The sequence below is a fragment of the Pan paniscus genome, chromosome 4 (assembly GCF_029289425.2).
Source record: "Pan paniscus chromosome 4, NHGRI_mPanPan1-v2.0_pri, whole genome shotgun sequence".
Taxonomy (NCBI): domain Eukaryota; kingdom Metazoa; phylum Chordata; class Mammalia; order Primates; family Hominidae; genus Pan; species Pan paniscus.
In genome coordinates this window covers 1,297,262-1,321,700 of record NC_073253.2, presented here as the reverse complement: position 1 = coordinate 1,321,700, position 24,439 = coordinate 1,297,262, and the positions used below count along the sequence as shown (strand labels likewise).

The window sequence follows — 24,439 nt, the reverse complement described above, 5'->3', positions numbered from 1 at the left end:
TCCTGCCTGCAGGTCCCTCCGAGCTCGGCCCTGGGTGTGTCAGGAGCGGCTGTGAGGGCCCACAGCCACGTGTCCAGAGGTGCCTGGTCTGTTGTCTGGTCAGAAGCCCTCTGTCTGCCTGCCTGCCACGTCTTTCTCTGTGTGGCTGAGCTCTTCAGCCCGTGGGAGGTGGCGTCACCAGCCACCTGCAGCCAGTGTGTGTGGCTGCTCTGAGGATTGCATGGACGCCCGCATGGGTCCTGTCCGTGTGCTGTGCCCAGAGCTGCCGATTGTGGCTCCTCCTGCTACTTGGGCCCAGGGGCAGCTGTGGGAAGGTCGTGGATGGCAGAGCCATCCTTGCCCGTCGCTGGTCCCTCAGCAGGGTGCTGACCCGCAGGGCCTTTGTGTGGTTGCATCTTCAGTCCCAGCCGGGCCTAGGGCATGGTGTCCAGGAAGGGGACAGGCACACAGGCCCCATGGGCTTCAGCTTCTGGGAGGTGAGGGTGGCCTGATGAGAAAGGTCACCACAGGGTCTGGGGAACCGCGAGTGCCCTGGAGATGCTGGTCCTGTGTTGTGTGGTCAGGGAAACTGAGGCAGGTGGGGGGCAGGCTGGGGCCACACAGGTTGCAGGCAAGCCCGGCGTAGGCACAGCTCTGAAGCCTCCTGGGCTGCAGCCCTTTGTCAGGGCTTCTTCCCAGGCCAGCCGCGTGATGTCCCGGGGACCTACCATGGAAGGTGTTTCTGCTGGTCTGTGTCTTTAAGATTCATCTGGGCTAGACCTGAGCAGCCTGCAGCTTCTCTGCTAAAAGGGTGGTGTCATCTGCCCCATCTTCCTGCCCTTTTCCCTGCAGGTGTTTGGCCACGGGAAGGCCAACGGGGAGCCCACGTGGGCGCTGCTGCTGACAGTCCTCATCTGCGAGACTGGCATCCTCATTGCCTCTCTGGACAGCGTGGCCCCGATCCTCTCCATGTGAGCCCCCACAGGACGGGGACCTGGGGATGGGTGTATGGGCCTGGAGCGTGGGGCAGTGTGGATGGGAGGTCCTGCTCAGGACAAGCAGTAGACAGGCATGGCCAGCTGTGGGCAGTCAGGATCCTGCCGGGAAGGGAGTTGCGCCGGGGAAGGCAGGTACACAGGCCTCCAGGCAGCCGCCCGCTGGGGTCAGCCGGGGACAGTGTGGCTGGACAGACAGCTGCTGGGGAAGGGACGATGGCCCATCTCTTGATGGACCAGGTGGTCACAGGATGGCTGGAACCTGAGGGGGCCTGATACGGAATCAGTCTGAGTCAGCTCACGTGCAGAGACAGACATGGGGAGACAAGGCGCAGGTGGGAGGGACAGTGACAAGGGTGGTCTCCCAGGTGGCAGTGACTGGGGGCTCGGGGGCCCAGTGGGCCCGTGTCAGTGGCCAGCCGTCCCTGCAGGTTCTTCCTCATGTGCTACCTGTTCGTGAACCTGGCCTGCGCCGTGCAGACCCTGCTACGTACCCCCAACTGGCGTCCACGCTTCAAGTTCTACCACTGGTGAGGCCACTCAGCACGGACATCAGGGGCCCCCGCAGGCTGGGACACTGTGTGCCTCTGCCAATGGTGAGGCCACTCAGCACGGACATCAGGGGCCCCGCAGGCTGGGACACTGTGTGCCTCTGCCAATGGTGAGGCCACTCAGCACGGACATCAGGGGCCCCGCAGGCTGGGACACTGGGTGCCTCTGCCACTGGTGAGGCCACTCAGCACGGACATCAGGGGCCCCGCAGGCTGGGACACTGGGTGCCTCTGCCACTGGTGAGGCCACTCAGCATGGACATCAGGGGCCCCGCAGGCTGGGACACTGGGTGCCTCTGCCAATGGTGAGGCCACTCAGCATGGATATCAGGGGCCCCACAGGCTGGGACACTGGGTGACTCTGCCACTGGTGAGGCCGCTCAGCACGGACATCAGGGGCCCCGCAGGCTGGGACACTGGGTGCCTCTGCAAGGCCAGCTGCTCTGGGCCTGAAGACCCCAGTGTGTTCTTGACTGTCCCTTTGCGGAGTAAGCCCCTGCGCAGCTGATGAGACTGCACCTGAGGAAGGTCTCTGGTTACGAGGATGCCCAGGTGTCTGCATGCGCCTTGTACCTCCTGTGGTCAGCCCAGCCTTCCCAGGCTTGGGGCGTAGCCCATCAGGGCTGTGGGTCTTCTTAACTCCCCTCCCCAGGAATCAGGCGCTGGGTGGACGCTTCAGCCCCTTGTTACATGCACAGCCGAGGTGCTGTGTGCACGCTGGGAGCTGGAGCTGTGTACTGGGTTTTGGAGTGACAGCTCCCACAGGGCCCCAGGGAGCCACGTCACCCCTCAGAGGTGGTTGAGTACAGCCATGGTCGTCAGGCGTCAGTGACTGTTTTCCTAGTGTTAACAGAGAGTTTTACTGAGGGAGGGGCAGTGTCCGTGTGGTGGTGGCTGAGGTGTGGGGGCTGCATGGCATTGGGCCGCCCCTGAGCCACTTGCCCCGCCCCCAGGACCCTGTCCTTTCTGGGTATGAGCCTGTGCCTGGCGCTGATGTTCATCTGCTCCTGGTACTACGCGCTGTCCGCCATGCTCATCGCTGGCTGCATCTACAAGTACATCGAGTACCGCGGGTAAGCGCTGTCAGCCCCCCTTACAGACCCGGCGCACGGGAGGGCAGGCCCCTCTCATGCTATGCCTGGGGCAGCTCCCTGGAGGGGCCTCCCTGGGGCTCGAGCGTCATGTGCCCTCACAGGGGCAGCTGGGAGCACGTCCAGGTGGGCTGTGTTGTGAAAGCTGGGGTTTCCCTCCCACTTCCAGCCAGGCCGAGGTGCCTGCACTTGTGGACAGGGTCTCCAGACTGGAGCTCTGTCTCGTGCCGTCCTCAGCAGGCGGTGAGCCCACGGCTGACTATTCCTGCTACGTGTCTCGCGAGGTGTCCCCAGGTTGTGTCTGTACTCGGCAGCCACAGGCGTCCTTCCCCGTGCCCCAGCGCCCACCCTCCCTCCACCTGCACCTGCCTCGTGCCCGGGGTCCAGCCACTTCCCTGTCACGGGCCTCCTGCCCCCCGTCCTGTGAGGAAGGCACCTCACGCGTGCTGGACGTAGACCTCATTCCCTCCACAGCCACGGCACCCTCTGACCCGGTGCCTCCTAGGACGGGCTCCCTTGAGGGCAAGGGTGGGCATGGAGGCCTCCTCCTCATCCAGGGACTTTTCCCAGGGGTTCTGTTTGCCCCAACTCACCTGCCCCCAGAAGTCCCCTCTTTCCCAGGTGGGAGAGAAGCCTCCAGGCACGCGGCTGGACAAACCCTGACTTCCTTTCCCACAGGGCCGAGAAGGAGTGGGGCGATGGCATCCGTGGCCTGTCCCTGAACGCCGCCCGCTACGCCCTGCTGCGCGTGGAGCACGGTCCCCCCCACACCAAGAACTGGAGGTGAGCACCGCCCATGCCCCATGGTCCTCAGACGCACGGAAGAGCCGTTTCTGAGGTCGGCCTTTGAGTGGGGACCTTCGAGTCTCAGGGGTCTCTCACCTTCAGCCGCTCAGGCAAGGTCTGGGGTGTGAACACTGCCTGTTGCAGAGCGGATGGCGCAGCTGGGGGCTGGGGGTGTCCCTGCTGCAGGGTGGGGGTGTGGGGAGCCGGCCCCTCTGCTGGCACAGCCCTGGGCTTGGGGTGGGAGAGGGTGGCTCCTGCTGAAGCAAAGGCCATCTTTGGGAAGCCTCTGCCCCTCAGGGCCTCGGCGGGGGCCTCAGGCGTGTGCCCTGGGCCATTGTCCCCTCAGGGGCCTCGGCGGGGGCCTCAGGCGTGTGCCCTGGGCCATTGTCCCCTCAGGGCCTCGGTGGGGTCCTCAGGGGTGTGCCCTGGGCCATTGTCCCCTCAGGGCCTCGGTGGGGGCTTCAGGTGTGTGTCCTGGGCCATTGTCTCACCTGTCTAGCATGTCACCTGTCCCACCTGTCTAACCTACCTATTCCCCTGTCCTGCCTGGCTAGCGCCCAGCTGTCTATCAGTCCTGCCTGTCCCACCTGGCTTCTGTGGCCTGTCTCACCTGTCACCTGTTCAACTTACCCCACCTGTGTCACGTTTCCCCATCCCATCTGTCACCTGCCCCTTTTGTCCCCTGTGCCGCCTGTCGTGTATCCCCCGTCCCACCTGTGTCGTGTGCCCCACCCGTCCCATCTGCCCTGCCTGTTGATGGGCCGTGCCCGGGTGAGCGTTGCCGTGGTAACAGCCGTCCCACCCTGGCTGCAGGCCCCAGGTGCTGGTGATGCTGAACCTGGACGCGGAGCAGGCCGTGAAGCACCCCCGCCTGCTGTCCTTCACGTCGCAGCTGAAGGCCGGCAAGGGCCTGACCATCGTGGGCTCGGTGCTGGAAGGGACGTACCTGGACAAGCACATGGAGGCTCAGCGGGCCGAGGAGGTGGGCCGGGCGGGGTCTGGGGGCCAGGCCTCTTTCCCACCCCAGCTGCACAGGAAACGTGCCCTGGCATGTCCTCATTGCAGCGTGTCAACACGGTGCTGTGCGTGGTGCTGCTGTGTTTTAGCCGTGGCGGTGGCTTTGAGCTCAGAGCAGTGCGCTAAGGCCTGGGAGCACCAGCCGCACCCCGGGAAGCTTGGGAGGTGCTGAGGGCCATTAGCTTTCCAAGGGCGAACCCTGGGACCGCCTCCTCCTGCCATGGGTGAGCCCCGTCCAGAGGGTGAGCCCCGTCCAGAGCCGTAGTCATGGTTCTGCTGCAAGCTCAGTCTCCCGCTGTTCAGGCTCACTGGGGGCTGCATAAGTGTGATGCCCGTGTGCTGGGGGCTCACTGGGGGCTGTGTAAGTGTGATGCCTGTGTGTTGGGGGCTGCATAAGTGTGATGCCCGTGTGCTGGGGGCTCACTGGGGGCTGCATAAGTGTGATGCCCGTGTGCTGCTGAATTTCTGCCCACTCAGAGCTTTGTGGGGAGGGACGGGTGAGTGCCCTGGGCATGTAGCATGCTGGTGCCAGCTCTGAGCCCTGCTGCTGCAGTCGGCTGCCCCAGGACATCGGGGTCTGAGACTTCGTGTCTTCATTTCTCTGATTTTCAAACTTCTTATGGGAAGCTTCACACTATCCAGAAACGGAATGATGACACGATGAAAGCCTGTGGGGTCACGTCACGTCACGTCACCTGGAGTTACTTCTGTATTTCTTGCTAAAGCAGGGAGCTTCTGAGTGCCCACCTGCGTGATTTTCATGCCAAGGGCACCTCATTCCCAGGCAGGGCTGGCTGCCGTGGGCGCCTCGAGCCTCCTCCTTCCCCCTCGTGTGTGTGGGAGTCTGTGGGGCCTATACCAAGTGCCTGTCGCAGTGGTGTGTGTCCGAGGTCCCTCCCATGCGGGTGCCCCCTCTGTCCTTGCTGTGGGTTGGGAGCCAGCTCCCTGCTGCCAGGCCCCCACTGGGACCTTGTGGGTGTGTCCAGGCATCTGCAGCCACCCCCACCCCCCACCCCCGTCCGTTTCTCTGCACAACCACAGCCGCACTGAGGCTCGTTCAGGTCCGGGCCGGTCAGCCTAGGGGTGGGAACCCTGCTCAAGAGGGCTGTGGGCACGTGGACGGTAGCAGCCTCAGGTGGCGTGGCCTAGGGCCAGGATCCCATGGAGGTAAAAAATGGCCCCCGCCGCTCCCGCCACGTTGGCCACGTGGATGGCCACCCTCTCAGGCTGTTGCGCAGGTTCGCTTTTCCAGGGAAGACAGGAGATGCCCTGGGCCTTCCCTTTCCCTGACGGCGGCGTCATGGCTCACCACGGGTTCAGGCGTTAGCTGCTATTGACTGTGAACCCGTGGATTTAGGTATCGTGGTTTTCGGGGGGATGTTCACAGTCCTGGTCCCCATATGTCCCTTTCCGTGTTCCTTATCCCATGCTGGAATGCTCTTAGGAGGAATCCCGGAGTTGGAACTGCCCTGCTGGCATGGATTCTAAGAATCCTGGCACTGCCTGGCCTCCCTGGAGGTGTGTGAGGGCGCGTCTGTGCGCATGAGGGACAGGGCAGGGATTGCAGTGACTGGGGGATGACGGGACCCCCTGCCACGCTCTGCCACAGTCTTCACGGCCATGGGAAGAGGTGCGCTCACTTATACTCTCACGTTAACGCAGCTCACAGGCAGATCCTCTCCGTCCGACAGCCCTTCGGCTGGGGGCTCTGGGGCAGCCTCAGACAGGAACCCGCTCTCGCGGACGGGAGGACGAGCGCACCCTGCCCCCGCTGCTCTCAGGGAGCCTTTGGCTGTCACTTAGCTGCATTGGTTGCGAGGGCTGGAGCCAGCCGCAGGCCCCGCCTTCCCTTGGCTGCCTTTGGGGCTGCACTGCCCTGGGGAGCTGTATTCTCCTCCATCGTGGCTACGTTAGTGTGAAATTAGAGAAATCTGGGCAAATCTTTTCTTATTTCTTTGTTTTTTAATTTTTATTTATTTATTTTTTGAGACAGAGTCTCCCTCTGTTGCCCAGGCTGCAGTGCAGTGGTGCCGTCTCAGCCCACTGCAACCTCCACCTCCCGAGTTGAAGCAATTCTCCTGCCTCAGCCTCCCAGTAGCTGGGATTACAGGTGCCCACCACCACGCCCGGCTAATTTTTGTATTTTTAGTAGAGACGGGGTTTCGCCACATTGGCCAGGCTGGTCTCGAACTCCTGAGCTCAAGTGATTCGTCTGCTTCGGCCTCCCAAAGTGCTGGGATTACAGGTGTGAGCCACGGCACCCGGTCTGGGCAAGTCTGTAAAGCATGGACATTTCTCTAAGAAGCGTGCAGCTTTGTGACTCATGCAGTCGCCAGGGAGGCTCATGCGCGCCCTTGTGCTCTGTTCTGTGTGGCACTGATTGGCATAAAAGGGGTCCTAAGGCCCTGGTGTTCTTGCTCCCCACTCGTAAAGTTGTCCTCCGGGTTGCGGTCTGTCTGCACGGAGGCCTCTGTGACTGCTGCGCCCGGCAGGTGCGGGGACTTGTGATAACAGGGTCCCCCGACACAGTGTTGACTTGTGATAACAGGGTCCCCGACACAGTGCTGACTTGTGATAACAGGGTCTCCCGACACAGTGTTGAGTTCCTGCCAGGCCAGGGCAGTGCCGCGTCCTCCTGAAACCCTGCAGTCCTGCAAGGTGGTTTTCCCAACAGTGAGGCCAGAAGAGAGTTGAGATCCCCAGCTCCGACTCCTCGGAGCCAGCATGTGGGGGTGAGCACAGCAGCCAGTCATGTAGGAAGTGGCCCCGTGATGTGGCTCCAGCACTTGGAGGCCCTCAGGGCCCCTCCAGTGGCTGCATCCAAACTTGGCTGATCCTGAACAGCCGTTTCCCTGGGCTCCGTTCTCCGGCCAGATGGGGGCACAAGAACAGAGAACCTGAATTGCCCTGCAGAGGGGTCTCGTGGGGATGAGAAGCAGCCGCATAAAGGGGCTGCTGTGTGGCCTTTGCTGAAATAGCCGCGCTTCCTGCCTTCTTCCCACATGACCCCCGATGCGGGTGCTTCCCTGTGCCTTCCTGCCCAGAGACCTCTGTGTCCACCCCGCAGCGTCCGCCTCCAGCTGGTCTCTGCCTCTCTGGGGCCCCTGCCTCCGCTTGCTGGCTGGTGCCCCTTGGGGGTAACGTGTTCAGGCCTTTCCTGACCTAAACAAAAGTCTCAAAGAGGAGCATATCTGCTGGCCCTGCACCCTGTCCCGTCTTGCACCCGGGCAGCTGGGCAGAAGGTGCAGGTGTCTGGAGAGCAGGGTAAGGACGGGGGATGCCTGAGGAGGAGTGGGGCCGTGGGAGAACATTGGATGTTGTTTTGTGTGTGAAGGGCTGGTGGAGCTCTAGGTGTGAGCCAGGGTAGGGGGTGAGGATATCAGTCAGGCTGACGTAGGGGCCGCTGGAATCTCGGCAAAGGAGGCAGGTGGTGGCTCTGATCCCTGAGTGGCCCGGGGCTGCTGTGATGGGACACAGACCACACGGCTCACAGCAAAGGGCGTCTGTTCTCTCCTAGTTCTGGAGCCCAGGAGTCTGAGATGAAGGAGACCGCAGGCCACGCTGCCTCCAGAGTCTCCCGGGAGGATCCTCCTGCCTCCTCCAGCTCCTGGGCCCCCGGGCGACCCTGGGCGCCTGTGCCTCCACGCAGTCTCTTCCTCCCAGTCTGAGAGCTCTTCCTGCCTTCATCCTGTAAGGTCACTTGTCAGTGGCTTCAGGGCCCACCTCTGACCCAGGATGCTCTCTCAACATCATAACCTAATTACAGGGTTCTTCAATACATCCATAAAGACAGGTTTTCCAAATAAGGTTGCATTCTCAGGTTCCTGGGGCTGGGATGTGGGTATCCTCTTTTTTGGGGCCACCATTCAACCCACTGCAATTGAGCTCTCGGCCCTAAAATTCATATCTGCCACACATGTACAGTATGTTCACCCCATCTCAGTGTCTCCTGAAGTCTGAGCCCTGCACAGACCAGCTCTGAGTCCCAACTCTCATGTAAATCTCATTGCTCGGAGCTCCCAAATCTCATCCTCTAAGCATCCAAACCAGAAGCCAGTGAAATGCGGGGTCTGGTCCATCCTGGACAAAACTGCTGTGTCTGTAGATGTGCAAGTGAGGAAGTGGTTATCCCAGAACGCAGCAGGGGACAAGCCAGGAGAGGCATGTTTGCTCCAAAAGGGAGAATCAGGTGGGAAGGGGCCACTGGTACCACACAAGGCTGAGACCCAGCAGGGCAGGCCCTGGGGTTCCAGGGCCTGAGGGTCAGAGGGTGGGAGGCCTGCGTCCACACATGCACGGCTTTAGTGTGTGGCAGGTCCTCGGCCACGCACGTGCAAACCCCATGGAGTCAAGCCGTTCCGTGGTGCAGCCTCATCAGACACCCCTGGGAAGAGACTGCACACAGCAGTGACCCCCCCAAGCCCGGGAGGAGACCACACGGCAGTCCCCCACCCCCGCCCCCCGCCGTTGCTGTTAGGGTGCTGCATCCTGGACCCCACGGCCTCCCTTTGAAGAGCTGCTCATTTGGCCCATTTTCGGGTGTTTCTGATGCACCAGGTGGATGAACCTGGCCCAGAGCGTCCGAGTGAACTGGGGGTGGGTCTGGGATGCTGTGGATCGCCTCAGAGAACTGCCTGGCGTTGTGTCCCCAGAGCAGCCCTCCACATCCCCTGCACGTGGCATCAGTCACACCTGCTCTGTCTCTCTCCCCAGTGTGTGAGCACACACGCACGCACACACACGCACGCACACACACACATACATACACACACAGCGGCCTGGAGCACCGCAGCACACCGTTGAGCCTTCAGGCCTTCCCTCCTGCTGGGTCCACAGAGGAGGTGGTGCGGGTGCCCTGGCCACCGTGGGTGGTGGGCGTGGGTCTCTGCACCCCATTCCTGCTTCTTGGGGGCCGTAGCACCAACCTGTCCTGTCTCCCGCAGAACATACGGTCCCTAATGAGCACAGAGAAGACCAAGGGCTTCTGCCAGCTGGTGGTCTCGTCCAGCCTGCGGGATGGCATGTCCCACCTGATCCAGTCGGCCGGCCTGGGCGGCCTGAAACACAACACGGTGCTCATGGCCTGGCCCGCATCCTGGAAGCAGGAGGACAACCCCTTCTCCTGGAAGAACTTTGTGGGTAGGTATGGCTGGCGGCCCTTCAGCATCCTCTCACCGTCCCCTCACTGTCCCCTCGCCATCCCCTCTCTGTCCCTTCACCATCTCCTCGCCGTCCCCTCGCCGTCCCCTCTCTGTCCCCTCGATGTCCCCAGGCCCGTGCGCTGTCAGGTCCTGATGGGCCTTGAGGCCACCGACCCGAGGGTGTGTGCTCTGAGGCTGTCGAAGGCCCTGGCCCTGGCCCTGGCCCTGGGAGCAGCCATCTGAAAGTGTCCAGGCGCTCCCTCCCCTTCTCCCAGAGCCCCGCAGGGGCTGGGGCATTCCCTGGACACATGACCAGCAGCTGAACTCTGCTGTGAGTCTCTGGCTGGTCCTTGGAGGAGCTGACGGAGTGAGGGTGGGGGCTTTGTGGGGACCCCCCTCGCCTCACCGTGCCCGCCCCTGCACTGGCTGTGAGTCCCCGGGGAGGCCCTTTCCGCACCCTGGCCTCAGATGACCTGCGGACGGCCGCCTCTCTCCGCAGACACCGTCCGCGACACCACCGCCGCGCACCAGGCTCTGCTGGTGGCCAAGAACATCGACTCGTTTCCGCAAAACCAGGAGCGCTTCGGCGGGGGCCACGTCGACGTGTGGTGGATCGTGCACGACGGCGGCATGCTCATGCTGCTGCCCTTCCTGCTGCGCCAGCACAAGGTGGGGCGTGCGACGGGGACACGCCAGCCGGAGCACGGCCACCCCACGTGCTGCGGGCCGGGACGGGCTCCTCCGAGGCCCCACAGCCATGCCCTCCCTGTCTGCAGGTGTGGAGGAAGTGCCGGATGCGTATCTTCACCGTGGCCCAGGTGGACGACAACAGCATCCAGATGAAGAAGGACCTGCAGATGTTCTTGTACCACTTGCGCATCAGCGCCGAGGTGGAGGTGGTGGAGATGGTGAGTCCCGTGGGCTTGAGGGGAGGAGGCCGGGGGGAGGTGGAGGTGGTGGAGACGGTGAGTCCCGCGGGCTTGGGGGGAGGCGGAGGTGGTGGAGACGGTGAGTCCTGCGGGCTTGGGGGGAGCAGGTCGGGGGGAGGTGGAGGTGGTGGAGACGGTGAGTCCCGCGGGCTTGGGGGGAGCAGGTCGGGGGAGGTGGAGGTGGTGGAGACGGTGAGTCCCGCGGGCTTGAGGGAAGGAGGTCGGGGGGAGGTGGGGAGGAGGTGGGGGCTGGCCGGGGAGGGCTGTGGGCCTCGTGAGGTGGGGGGTGGAGGTGGAGGTGGGGAGGAGAAGGCGGTGGCGATTGTGGCGGGGGCTGCCAGGCCTTGCAGGGTGGTCAAGGAGGCTTGGTTTTGGAATCGCCAGGACATCACAGAAAGCACAGAGCCCCGTGTGTCCCTTGTGGACACCTCGTGTCACGCGGGTGTGGGTGTTGCCCTAGAGCCGGCATCAGCATCTCCGTGTCCCCCATGGTCCCGTGTTCTCCTCGGCCCGGGACCCCGTCCAGGACCTCACACCTCAGTGGTGTTGCCATGGTGGGTGCACCTCTGAGCACCTCCCGTTTTGGGTGCTCTCCCCAGATAGGCTCACCTTTCCACGGCTGGAAACCACACATCAGCAGTCAGGACCCGGGGAGAGGGGCACTGGTCAGTGAGGCCAGGCTGCAGCTGTCACATGGGACAGACAGGCCCTCGGTCAGCTATAGGCAGGGCCTGGACAGAGACTCGTCCCGTCCTTCACGCCTGGAGAGGACGGGGTTGATGGGCGGAGGCCTGACATTGGAGCGCTTGCTCCCGGCCCCCAAGCATGGAGCTCTGGATCCTGGGGATCTGGTGGGCCCCTTGTGCTGGATGGAACCATGCCTGCTCGCTACCAGCCCACCCGGATCCACGGCTGTGCTTTCTCCTCTGGTCCTGCTGGCGGTCCCGGGACTTTGTGGGTTCTGACCCCATTTGGATCACGCCGACAACACTGGTCTTGAAGTCAGAACCCGCAAAGTCCTGGTTTCTTCCAGCTCCCGTGACCCCAGCGCATGGTTTTGCAGGCCCTCAGGGGCCTGGACTCCTGGAGGTGGGTGCTGGGAAGACATAAAGCTGGATAGAGACTGTCACGCTGTCCCCCAGGAAGCCACCTGTGCCCCTGCAGCAGCCTGGGAGGTGCGGTCTCCCCAGCCCCACAGCCCCCCAGTCCCCCAGTCCCCCAGCCCTGGCTATGGCAGAGGCCCCGAGCACCTGCTCCTGGTTTGTGTCGGGCTGTGAGTGAGGCCAGGCACGGCTTCGTGCCTCACCGACAACCTTCTGTGTTTCTGTGTCAGTTCCCGTGGAACTCAGTTGTCCTATGGGGTTGCTCTTCCTCTTGCCCTGCAGGACCTTTCCTAGGCCGAGGGCTGCAGGCCTGCGTGACGCTGGATGGTTTTCTGCCCAGTTTTGTACACTGGGCTTAGTTTCCATGTGGCTGTGTCTTCGGGGACGATGGCTGGAGTTTGTCTTGTTTGGACAAGGCTTTGCGGGTTCGAGGTTGTAGGGGTTATTATTGGTGCTAATAGTCGTATGAATAACGTTATTTCCAAGTCATAAAACCACTTAGTAAAATAGTAACAAAATGCTGCCTGGGAGAACCAGCCCTGCCAGGGGGCCAGGTGGGGCGGCCACTGGGGCCCAGAGGAAACAGGCAAAGTGAGCCCATGGCCCCAGCCGCACCCCCAGCCCCTCCGTGGTGCCAGAAGCAGCTCACCAGCTCCCGAGCAGGGGTTGTTAGCTCTGAAGTCCGGGAACCTGGAGCTCCCAGCACCCCCCATGCTCCCAGCCATGTCTCTGGCAGGGCTGGGGCTGCCCACCCCTCCGTAGCTCTGGCCGCAGGGACAAGTGTCACCTGGCTGGAGAGGGGCGTCTGGGTCGCTGCCATTCAGTCTGGCATGCTGTTTATTTTTTTAAAAAAAGTTTTGAGACAGAGTCTCGCTCTGTCCCCAAGGCTGGAACCTTCACCTCCTGGGTTCAGGCAATTCTCCTGCCTCAGCCTCCTGAGTAGCTGGGACTACAGGTACACGTCATCATACCTGGCTAATTTTTTTTTTTTTTTTTTGTATTTTTAGTAGCAATGGGGTTTCACCATGATGGCCAGGCTGGTCTCGAACTTCTGACCTCAGGTGATCCACCCGCCTCGGCCTCCCAAAGTGTTGGGATGACAGGTGTGAGCCACCGCGCCTGATCTGGTGTGCTGTTTTAAATACTGGTGCTTAACAGGCACAGCTGCTCCCAACTCCCATGAGCCGGGTGCGGCGGGTGAGACGCAGGGGTCCCGCATGGCGGATGCGGCAGGTACGGCGGGTGAGACTCAGGGATCCCACACGGCAGGTGCGGTGGGTGAGACGCAGGGGTCCCGTACGGCAGGTGTAGTGAATGAGACGCAGGGGTCCTGCCCGGCGGGTGCAGTGGGTGAGACGCAGGGGTCCCGCACTGTAGGTGTAGACGCAGGGGTCCCGCACGGTGGGTGCAGTGGGTGAGACGCAGGGGTCCCGCACGGTGGGTGTAGACGCAGGGGTCCTGCACGGTGGGTGCAGTGGGTGAGACTCAGGGATCCTGCATGGCAGGTGCAGTGGGTGAGACGCAGCAGTCCCACACTGTGGATGTTCCGGGTGAGGCGCAGGGGTCCCGCACGGCAGGTGTAGTGAATGAGACGCAGGCGTCCCGCACGGTGGGTGCAGTGGGTGAGACGCAGGGGTCCTGCATGGCGGGCGCTGAGGTTGTGCTGTGGCTTCTCCATGTGTTCTGGGTGGGTTTCCCATGGTGCCAAGCCCCCCTGAGCATAGACAATGACACCTGTGAGCGTGGATCATGCAGCCCCATGGGGCAGTGCCTCGCCCTGAGCCGTGTGTGCCAGGTTGGTTTGTGGCTGTGGCCTTGTCCTCACAGCTGCCCTTGTGCCTGGTCGGAGGGTCCCGGGGAGGGACATGAGCAGAGCGTGTGTGCGGCGTGACTGCCCATCGTGCGCTCACACCTTCCTGGCCACTGGGCGGGGGTCCTGAGAGCCAGAGGGGGCCTGTGGGGCCCGGGACGCGTGGCCTTTCCCACCGCTCGGGGCGGCTCAGTCTCTGGGTACCGGGCTGGTGTTGGAGCCATCCGTGGTTCTGTGCACACCGGGCTTACTACGTGCTTGGGAACTTTCTAGGTTGAAAACGACATATCTGCTTTCACCTACGAGAGGACACTAATGATGGAGCAGAGGTCGCAGATGCTGAAGCAGATGCAGCTGTCCAAGAACGAGCAGGAGCGAGAGGTACGTGGGGGCCGTGGCCACAGACACCAGGCTTTCTGAGAAGTATAGCCGGCTTCGCTGAGTCTTTTCTGGGACCCTCCTGCAGCCCACGAGGGTCCTCCAGAGAGCATGCCTCAGGTACTGCGTCGCAGTCTCAGCCCCCAGCCTGCGTGGAGGTGGCAGAGGTCCTGCAGGAGCACAGGAGTGGCGTCAAAGCCAGAGCTCGTCGGAGCCTGGGCGTGCGGGTGCCTGGTTAGAGGAACGGCAGCCTGCCAGATGCATGCTCATGTGCAGGAAGGGACGAGGGCCGAGACCTTTGAACTTAGCTTTTCTAACCGAGCAGCGTGCAGGTCAGCGGCTTCTGAGCCGGATGAGTGTCCACAGCTGCTTAAGATGGCTGCTTTGTCTCACAGCCTGAAACCCTGGAGCCCCTCAGTGCCCTTCCCCGCAGCATGCACAGATTTCTGTCCTGTCTAAGACCAAGTGGGAGGGGAGAGTGAGTGTGCAGGGAGGGAGGGAAGCGAGCTGGAGGGGAGGTGCCACCCCCCCTACCCCCCACCCCCCGACGCAGACCTGTGCAGCCTCCGTGCGTGGAAGCTGGCCGCCTGGCTGCAGCGGCTTTGGCTCCGTGGGTAACTGTAGGCTGCTGAGGACGTCTGGGTGTATCCACCTGAGTTATACTGGCCTGGGCCCCATGGCCACTGTGAGACCCCAAGGGCAGGCGTCTTTGTGGTCACTTCGCACTGGAGGACGGCACGGGGGTCACCTGGTAGCGGGATGCTCAGCTCTGTGAGGTCACGGCCTCATGGGGTCTTCGTGGGTCCCACCAGGCTGGTATCACACACGTGTGTCTGCAGACCAGGTGCAGGTGTTGGTTTTCTGAGACTGCAGTGACGGCGGAGGCAGGGATGGAGGATTTGTCTGCCCTGGGGCCTCGGCCTCAGCAGGAACCTGCAGTACACAGGTCTGCGTGTGGGGCCATATGCGCTGACAGCCGGAATCACTAAGCAGCGACCGCTGCTCTCCCCCAACAGAGAAAGGCGTGTGGAGCTGCGGTCCTGCCCACTCCCAGACCCCGGGCAGGTCAGGGTGGGCACAGATGCAGGACACGGGGGGCCGCCCAGCTTGTCTGTGGACAGAGACCCCTTCCACGGGGGTCCGGGCAGCCGGGAGTGTCTGGGAGGACCCACATCCTCTGTTTTCTGTCCAGGCCAGGTCCCTGAGATCCGGCAGGGTCGCCCTGGCGTCACAAGGGTTCAGCCTGGGTCCAGCTAGGAACAAGAATCCACTCATGGCTTGATGGGACGTTCAGTGTGGAGAGTCAGCAAATGCTGACCGAGGAGGGACTGGGAGCGGGAACAGCAAGCTCGAGCTCGAAGGGCCCCTCCTGGGCCAGGTGGGGGTTGGAGGTGTCACCGCTCTGCAGAAGCCGGGGTTTGGATGAGCTGCTGTGCAGACGCTGGGTGGACACCCTCTAGTGACTTACACGGTGGCCCTCGGGCCAGGTGGGCGGCGCTGGCTCTGCTGAGAGCGGGCAGCCCTTGGGCTCTGGTTTCACGTTCAAGGCCATGGGAAATTTAGGCTGGGCCGGGCTGTGAGGTGGCTGCAGCGCCAGCCACAATGAGTAGAGGCCTGGGGCCCACTGTCTGTGTCCAGAGAGGGAGGCAGCCCCAGGCCCTCCCCCATCTGTGCCAATCTCTTCCTTTTCGGGAAGGACCGACATCCAAGTTAAACAGTTTTATCCGGGGAAGAAGAACCTGGTCCAGTGAAATCACTCTGGACCTTTGGCTTTTTAAAATCACCCCGGGGCTCACAAACTCCTGATGCCCCTGGGACGAGTGGCTCCCCGGGCTGGGTCACAAACTCAGGCGGGGCTCCAGCCACAGTGGGAGAGGTGGCCATTCCGGTGTGTGCATAAATACCACTTCCAAGGTGGCACCCGTGTCTGGGAGCTCCCATTGGCCTACCTGTCAGGCTGGCCACGACAGCATGGAGGGCGTGAAGGGTGCAGGGAGGAATGAGAACCCAGTGGAGAGTGTTTAACCACCAGGGGCTGTGTCATTGGTGCGATCTCGCGGTGAGGGCGCCACTTCCCCTTCGGCGCCTACAGCTAGGGGCGTGGACGGTGTTTTCATTTTCCTCGGATTGTCAGAAGTGACGCACAGGGGGCCGGCCCTGTCATTGGCCCCAGCGGTGCCCCACAGGGCCCCTGTCAGCCTGGCCGGCCCCCAAACGTCCCCTGGCTGGTCAGACACAGCCTGCTTCCCCGGGGACAGGGCCTGGATGCTGGCACGGCCCCACCTGCCCCAAGCCTCCCTGAGATGGGGATGCCTGCGTGCTGGTCGTGTGGGCGAGCAGGTGGTCTGGGGTGAACACGTGTGTGGAGCCCCGTCAGGTGAGGGGGAGACTCTGCCAGCACGTGTCACCTCCTGTCAGTATGGGGTCATGGGGCCTTTCCAGTTCAGGGCCAGGGCGGGAAGGTGAGGGGGTGAGCGTTTGGTCGGGAAGCCTGGCAGGAGGGAGGTAGTCACGGGGGCGGCGCAGGACCAGTGTGGGACGCCAGGCTGGGTCCCGGGGTAGGCACACAGGGCCCTTTACGTTCTGTGAGCTGGCCTCACCTCCGGCCTGGCATCCTGGGTCGTTCTCGCCCAGAGGAGTTTTGAGACCAGCTGGTCTCACCGAGTCCTGGGCCCGCCAGGCCCAGCTGATCCACGACAGGAACACCGCGTCCCACACCGCAGCGGCAGCCAGGACCCAAGCGCCGCCTACGCCAGACAAGGTGCAGATGACCTGGACCAGGGAGAAGCTGATTGCTGAGAAGTACAGGAACAGAGACACCAGCCTATCCGGTTTCAAAGACCTCTTCAGCATGAAGCCGTGAGTGTCTGTGCGTGTGGCCTGGGGGGAACAGATCCTGGCAGTGCTGGCCCGGCAGTGAGGACAGAGTCCCTTCCCTGACCACTGAAGAGCTTCGGGGCAACCCTGCAGGCCAGTGGGCCCGTTAGAGAACAGGGAGCTGCCTGAGTGGGCACTGAGGGGTCCTTTTGGTGCCAAGGCCGGGCGCTGAGGGATCCTTCTAGTGCCAAGGCCGGGAGTCCTTGTAAGACCTGGGTGCCAAGCGCTGAGGGGTCCTTCTAGTGCCAAGCGCTGAGGGGTCCTTGTAGGACGTAGGGTGGGCCCTGATGTTAACCCCACAGCTGGGTGACGAGCAGTCCTCCTGGTACCTGGGCCAGCCCTGAAGTCAGCCCTGCGGCCAGGCCTGCTTTGCTCAGGCAAGCCTCACTGCGGCAGGCAGATGGGTCTGTTCCATGGAGGCGAGGAGGCTTGTGCCGCTGGGCACAGAATTCCTGGCCTTCACCCTGTGGGTAGTTCAGGCTGCTGTCAGGCCCTAGGGCCTGCCCTACACCAAGGCTCCCACCTGTGGCCTTGGGCTGTGAACACCAGGGCTGTACAGGGTCCTTGCGGGTGTGGGTTTGGTTCTGCAGACGCAGCCTCTGAGTTCCAGATGAGAGCGCCAGAGACACCTCTCACCCGAGGTCAGAGCCAGACCCTAAAGCCAGGTTCTCAGGAAGGGCTGGGGGCTCCTGGGCCCTGTGGGTGGGACGAGGCGGCGTTCTCCCGGGCAGCCATGCGATCTGGAACAGCCTGGTGCTCTCTCCTGAAGTCAGTAACGCACTCTTGTTTTTTTCTCCTGCATAGAGAATGGGGAAACCTGTAAGTCCACTCGCTACAACCAGGTTGCCTTCCGGGCCCGGTTGCCCTGCATGCCTGTGTGTGTGTGGCCTGCGTGTGTCTGTGCGCGTGTTCTAGGCCTGTGCCTGCCCCGTGCACGGTGGCTTGTGTGCGTCTGCGTACAGCCAGAGCTCACCCAGAGCTGCCGCGGCTCCCACGTCAGTTTCCTGTTGCCTTCGCTCCCCTCTGTTCACGGTGGCTCCAGCACACGCCTGAAGCCTCTTCCTAAGTGAGGCCCAGGAACTGAGACCTGGGAGGTGGCCGAGCCGCTCCGGAGCGGAGGGGAGGCGTGCGCCTCGCAGGGCCCGTGTGAGTCCAGTGAGGCCCAGGAACTGGGACCTGGGAGGTGGCCGAGCCGCTCCGGAGTGGAGGGGAGGCGTGCGCCTCGCAGGGCCCGTGTGAGTCCAGTGAGGCCCAGGAACTGAGACCTGGGAGGTGGCCGAGCCGCTCCGGAGCGGAGGGGAGGCGTGCGCCTCACAGGGCCCGTGTGAGTCCAGTGAGGCCCAGGAACTGAGACCTGGGAGGTGGCTGAGCCGCTCCGGAGTGGAGGGGAGGCGTGCGCCTCGCAGGGCCCATGTGAGTCCCAGGAACTGGGACCTGGGAGGTGGCCGAGCCGCTCCGGAGTGGAGGGGAGGCGTGCGCCTCGCAGGGCCCGTCAGTGAGTCCATCCACATCCTTCTGGGTCAGGCACTAGCTGAGTCGCGTGCCCACCTGGAATGCCTTCTGTGTTAAAGCTGTCCAGCCTCCAGGCGGAGAGGGGTGCAGATCAGTTCTCTGTGTGGTCGGACCCTCGGGCAGGAGCTACCTGCGTCTGAGCTCCGGGGCAGGTGGGAGGGTGTACCCTGGACGGACCCCCAAGCTGCTCCCTGGGAGTCCTCAATGCTGTCTCTGTCCCCTGCCTGCCCCCGCCAGTAACCGCCTGGGCCATGTTTTCCTTGTGGGCAGGCAGTGCCTAGTGCCTGGTGCCTGAGTGAGGACCGCCTTGGCTGAGTGGCCACACTTACCTTTTTATCTTTAACCCCGAAACCTGAATTAATCAGACTCAAGAAACTGTGCCGCTATGTGCGAGGCGTGCAGGGAATCCCTGTACTTCCTGCTCCATTCTGTAAATCTGAAAGTGCCTTCAGAATAGCGTGTTAATTAAAGCCGCAGAACCACGTAGACCCAGGAGTAGGGTTTGACACACGTGCGCAGGCACACACGCTCGGGGACCCGCAGTGGCACCTGTGCCTCCTCCCAGCGCCGGGGCTTGCCTCCCCTTGGTCGGGGCAGGGGCAGGTCTCCACAGGCCTATAGGGTCAGGAATGGACAACGCGTGGGCTTTGTATTCATGTGGGGTGTGCGTCGGGGATGGCACTGACTCTCCTGGCCCAGCATTTCCTCGGGGTTGGGCTGGGAGAAGCCCTCCGAAGATCTGGAGGTCGGCCCTGACCTCTTCTGGGCAGTGCAGGCGTGAGATGTGTGTGGCTTACTGTGACGTCCCCGGGAGCACACTTACGGATGTCTGTGTGTTTGTGTGCGTGCTCGCGTGTACCTGTCAGCTCACCTGCCGGTGGACGTGTACCTGCCTGTGTGCACGTCCACGTACATGTTAGTGTGCATGTCTGTGTGCACATACTATGCATGTCTTACATGTTAGTGTGTCTGCACGCATTTGCACATTGTGGCTGCATGCCTGTACATGATAGTGTGTGCACGTGTTTGTGTATTAGTGTGACTGCCTGTGTGTGTACACGTCAGTGTGTCTGCGCATACACACATTAGCGTGCGTGTCTGTGCCTGTGTCTGCACTGGTCCTCCTTGCTGTGGCGGCCGGCATACTCCACCAGTAGCCAAGGGCCAGGTCCCCGCTTCACCCCAGCACTCACTGGCTGTGGACACGCTGCCCACTCCGACCCCCCTGTGCTCCTGGCCTGCTCTCACTTCCTGGAGCTGCTCTTTGTCCCCAAACACACTGGTAATTGTGGTCTATCCAGAAGTCGAATTCAAAGTTCCAAGTTCTTGGCACGAAAGCCCCTTGACTGTGCTGTGGACAGAGACCCCATCTGTAATTAGACCAGGCTGGAGAGAATATAGAAGGTCTCTCCCTGTGTTCCTCCTGGAAATTGGTGGTTATGATCAGGCTTATTTGGCTTAAGCATCAAGCGGATCAAAGGGCGTGAGCCTGGATGGCGTCCTTGGGGCCTCTCCGTGACCCTGCGTGGGCGGCCTCTGTCTGTCCGCGGGCGGCCTCTGTCTGTCCGCCGCCGCCCCTCTGCGTCCAGGGCACTGGTGACCTCCCCAGGGGGCCACAGTCACAACCGCACTGACTGCAGCTGGCCTGAGACCCGCTCCGACTTGCAAGTCCACACACGGGCCGGGTTTTTCCAACACAGAAACGCAAGTGCTCCCCTAGGGCTGCCCTCCGCCCGGCGTTTCCCGAGGTGGCCTCCTGGAACACCAGTTCTGCTGCAGTTTAGGGGCCTGCCTAGGAGGGGACCGTGGGGTAGAGGAGGGAGATAAGCTCTGTCCCGCAAGGGCCTGAGCACCTCACAGCATGATTCTGCAGTGTCCCCAGACCTACTTGGCTGGGGAGCCTCCTGCGGGGCTGTGGCCGGGCCCAGGCCGCCAGGGACGCTTTGAGACATGGACTGGCCACAGCAGCTTCAGAGAGCAGACAGGGAGGGTCGTGGAGCAGAGCTGTGTTGTGAGGACGGAAGGCGGGGGCTGGATGGCCACATGGTGGAAGTGCTTGTCCTTTAGCCCTTGGCCAGACAGGGGCAGGGTGGGCTGTAGGAGGGGACCCAGTAGTGGCCACTGAGGGCCTGTGCCTGCAGCTGAGTCCTCGTAGTGGCCACTGAGGGCCTGTGTCTCCAGCTGAGTCCTCGGCATACGCTGTCCCTGTCAGGCCTGGGAGCTTCAGCAGCAATGGCTGCAGAGGCCGGTGTTGGGGACTCTGGGCCTTTCCTTCCTGAGCTTCCAGCCGCTTGGACCCAGTTGTATCAGGACCCTCGGAGAGGAGGCCATGTGTGCCCAGCCTGACGGGTCTGTGTTTGGCAGCGTCTGCCGTGGGGTTTAGGGGCGATGATGTAGATGTCAAAGAAATGTGTCAGCCTTGAAGGCGTCAGGCACACAGGCCACCCAGATGGCTTTCACTCTGTTCTGCCTGCTTTGCAGATGTAGATGTAGTTAAGAAAGCGCTTGCGGTTTGTGTCGTGTGACTGTAGCCCTTAGAAGCTTGGCAGCCTTAGTGGGCTGAGTTCTAGGTCCCTGGAGGCCAAAGCATCCCGCTGCTGAACGCCTGCCCTGGCTGCAGTCAGCGCCTTTCGCTCGGAGCCGCCACCTCTGCATCCTTCAGGGTCAGAGAATCCGCCTGATCCTGACTCACACAGCCCTTTCCAACACGTGTGAATGCAGCTCATCAGGCAGGGCTCAGCCTCGTGTCCGGAGCGTGGGGTGCACCCGCCGCCCGCTGACTGTGCCCACCTCCCCCTGCAGGGACCAGTCCAACGTCAGGCGGATGCACACGGCTGTGAAGCTCAATGGCGTCGTCCTCAACAAGTCCCAGGACGCGCAGCTGGTCCTGCTCAACATGCCAGGTCCTCCCAAAAACCGGCAGGGAGACGAGAACTGTATCCTTTCCTGCAGTGTGCCTGCTGAGCGTGCGGGCACCCCCTGGTGGCTTCTCGCTAAGACCTGGGTTTGTGGGTGCTGGGAGTGAGGCTGGCTCCCCGCCTCTCCTTCAGCCCCAGGCCCTGGGAGCTACGACCGGGATGCAGTGGGGCTCTGAGCCCAGTGGTGACGGGGCCAGAGTTGGGGCCAGCCCTGGCATTGGTGTGGGGGAGGGAGGGCCCGCCTACAGTACCAGCCCCACTGTCCCCGGGTGCTCAGGGCTGCCCTGGGGCTGGGAGGCTCCCCGTCATGCATCCCCACAGCAGCTGTGCATTCTGGGACGTCCGCTGGGGCTCAGCCCTACCCTGCGCCGACAGCGGTGGGAGGTGAGGAGCCCAGCTCTCGGCTTTAAGGCCACAATTGGTCGCAGCTTTGGGAATTTGTGCTTTGTTTGGAAGGAGAACTCTGCAGTGCATCTGGGCATATTGGCACAGACAGGGTGACGCCTGGCACATCCCTGCCAGGTTGGCACCAAGAACTGGGGCCAGTGAGGGCATGTCCTCCCTGCGTCCTGGTCAGAATCCGTGGCCCAGGTCCCCTGGAGGCTGGCGAGGACCCAGTCCCGTGGCTGGGGTTCCCTGTCGGGTGGGGTCAGCACTGTGGGCTGTGTCGCTGTCTCTGCTCGTCCTCCCTGTGGCCACGGTGCTCCCTCTCTTTCCTGAGCACTGGCCCCTCTGTCCCCTGCCCTGCTCCTCCCCGCCTGGGGGTCTCTCTAATCCCCACCTCTTTTTTCACCTTGGCTCTGGGTTTCTCAAACCAAATCTTAGCTAACCAGGAAGAGGACGAACCTCACTCCTAGCACGATTTCAGCTACACACACTCAGGTGAGGTCAGCTGCGGCCTTAACTCTGTTGACCACAGACATGGAGTTTCTTGAAGTCCTGACCGAGGGGCTGAACAGAGTCCTCCTGGTCAGGGGTGGCGGCCGGGAGGTGATCACCATCTACTCCTAATGCCCAACAGCATCACGGCACTCTGGGACAGGCAGAGGATGGTGTGGGCAGCCTGGGCCTGGGCCTGGCCCAGGGAAACAGACGGCAGACACACCTGTCCCCCAGTGATGCCGCCCAAGCTGCCCATGGGGCTTCCTACGGAAGTTTCTAGGCCCGTCACCTAGGGCTCTCCTGTTCAGCCTTAACAGGCTCAGCAAATCAGGGCGTGGCTGGACGATTTCCTTGCATCTGAGGGCAGACGCTGCTACAGGAGTGACCTGGACGTGGCCAGATCTTCTCGCAGGTCACAAGAAGCCAGTGAGCCCTTGCCTTGGTTTCTGGAAGTTCTTTTCCTTGGCTGGATTTACCCAGTGGTTAGGTTGCATTTCTACCCCATCCAGAACATTCTTGGAAGAGCACCCGGAGCTGAAGCTGTCCCTGATGATGGTGAAACGTCAGCCCTGGCCATGGCTCTGCTCAGGGCCCGGGTCACCTCCGAGTCACTCTGTTCCTTGACTGTCTTTGTGTTTCTGTACCTCAAGGCACTGAAGGTGGAGGACTCTGTCCATGCCCGTGTCACCCTCGTGTGGGAGCCTCTGGGCTCAGCAGGTCCACACTTCACGAGCTGAGGCGTGAGCCAGGGCCATCCGGAAAGGGAACTCGGCTTTTCCAGAACGTGGTGGATCATCTGTCGGGTGTGTGGTGAACACGTTCAGTTCATCAGGGCCTACGCTCCGGGAAGGGGCCCCCAGCTGTGGCTCTGCCATGCCGGGCTGTGTTTGCAGCCGTCCGAGTCTCCCTCCGCCTTCAGAAAACCAGCCACTTCTTTTCATAAGCACTGACAGGGCCCAGCCCACAGCCACTGGTGCGATCAGTGCCTCACGCAGGCAAATGCACTGAAACCCAGGGGCACACGCAAGCAGAGTGGACAGTGAGTTCCCCCCACAGCCCACGACAGCCAGGACTGCCCACCCCACCCCAGGAGCACGGCACACAGTTCAGCCTCTGAGCTGGCTCACACGTGCCATCCCCACCCCGGTGCTCCAGTGTAGGAGGACACGGCCCCCGCGTGGGAGGTCCTCGGGCAGCAGTGGCGCCTGGTGTCAGGTCTGTCTGGCTGAGTCCCAGGCGTCCCCCGCCATGGCCTGTGCCTTGCATGGAGGCGACAGTGGCACTGAAGAGAGAGCTTTCAAGGGCCCAACACTTTGCACTTCGGCTGGCTGTGAGTTTCTGCTTTGTAGGTTGTGGTCACATTTGCAGGCTGCGGGCAGTGGCACCGACTGGGCCTCCCTTTCTATGTGGCATATTTATTTATTTAAACACCCCAGGGAGTTACGTGGTAACGAGGTTGTCCATAAAGAGGTTGCTTCTATATACTAGAGGCCCCAGATGGCCAGGCCTTGGGCTACGTCCGGCTTGCATGGTCTCCCAAGGGAATCAGCCCCATCAACAAAGTTCAAATCGGGGCAGAGGCTGCACTTGTGCCCCCAGATGTTTCTGAGGAGCCAGACTAGGGCTGGCATTGCTGTAGAGTGCCGGCTGCTGCCCAGAGCGTGTCCCAGACATCACAGCGGGGCTCAGCAGTTCCCACAGCCTCTGCCTGCCTTGGCTAAGCATGAGTTAAGCAGCAAAACGTTCCTCCATGTCTGGATGGGGCCGGCAGGTCCTGTGTCCCCTGCACCTGGAGGAGAGCAGGCTAGAGGCACAGCGGCCACATGGTGCTGGCTCTGAACGTTGGTTAGTGGCTGGAAAACAGCCCTGCTTCTGAGGGCCGCTCAGTTCTGCACACGAAACCACCTCGTGAGGGCTCAGCTCTGCCCCCGCCCTGGGCTGCAGCCTCTGCACGCAAGCACCAGGCATCCTTTGTGTTGTCAACTCCGTGTAACCAGTAACTACAGCCATTTACAATTGACTCCGTTTCCTTTTGTAGGTTCCCTGTCTTTGTTAGTAGAAAAATAAAATCCTATGAAATCTGAGTATGTTGAAGAATCTCTTGAGTCTCATTCAGCATGAAAGACAGCTGGAGAAAATGTACTGGCCGCCCCTTTTCTAGCAGGAGCGTCAGGGCTGACCAGCCACAGCCAACTCAGGTGGCTGAAGAGTGACCATATGAATTGGACGAGGGCTTCCAAATCATGTCATCGGCTTGGAAATGACCTTACCCCAAACTTCCTAGTGCTGTGTGTAGTGCTGTGTGTTGAAGAAGTGACCCAATCTATGTATTTCTGAGACAGTCTCTGTTGCCTAGGCTGGAATGCAGTGGCGTCACCTCAGCTCACTGCAACCTCCGCCTCCCAGGTTCAAGCTATTTTCCTGCCTCAGCCTCCCAAATAGCTGGGATCACAGGCGTGTACCACCACGC

General features: G+C 62.0%; 1 protein-coding gene across 2 annotated transcripts in view; it reads left to right on the top strand.

Moving 5' to 3' along the window:
- The window catches only part of SLC12A7 (solute carrier family 12 member 7), a 60,984-nt gene extending 36,931 nt beyond the window's left edge, over nt 1–24,053 (top strand). Inside the window, exons 13-24 of one of the 2 annotated variants that reach the window (XM_063604362.1) lie at nt 832–950; nt 1,406–1,504; nt 2,479–2,598; nt 3,295–3,399; nt 4,216–4,384; nt 9,363–9,558; nt 10,060–10,229; nt 10,337–10,468; nt 13,676–13,783; nt 16,461–16,639; nt 20,972–21,105; nt 22,620–24,053. In XM_063604362.1, coding sequence (XP_063460432.1) covers nt 832–950; nt 1,406–1,504; nt 2,479–2,598; nt 3,295–3,399; nt 4,216–4,384; nt 9,363–9,558; nt 10,060–10,229; nt 10,337–10,468; nt 13,676–13,783; nt 16,461–16,639; nt 20,972–21,105; nt 22,620–22,783 — 1,695 coding nt within the window. In that variant the 3' untranslated portion in view covers nt 22,784–24,053. Of the gene's footprint in view, nt 1–831; nt 951–1,405; nt 1,505–2,478; nt 2,599–3,294; nt 3,400–4,215; nt 4,385–9,362; nt 9,559–10,059; nt 10,230–10,336; nt 10,469–13,675; nt 13,784–16,460; nt 16,640–20,971; nt 21,106–22,006 lie in introns of both variants that reach the window. The other variant, XM_063604363.1, reaches the window with a different exon arrangement.
- The last annotated feature ends 386 nt before the right edge of the window (nt 24,054–24,439 follow it).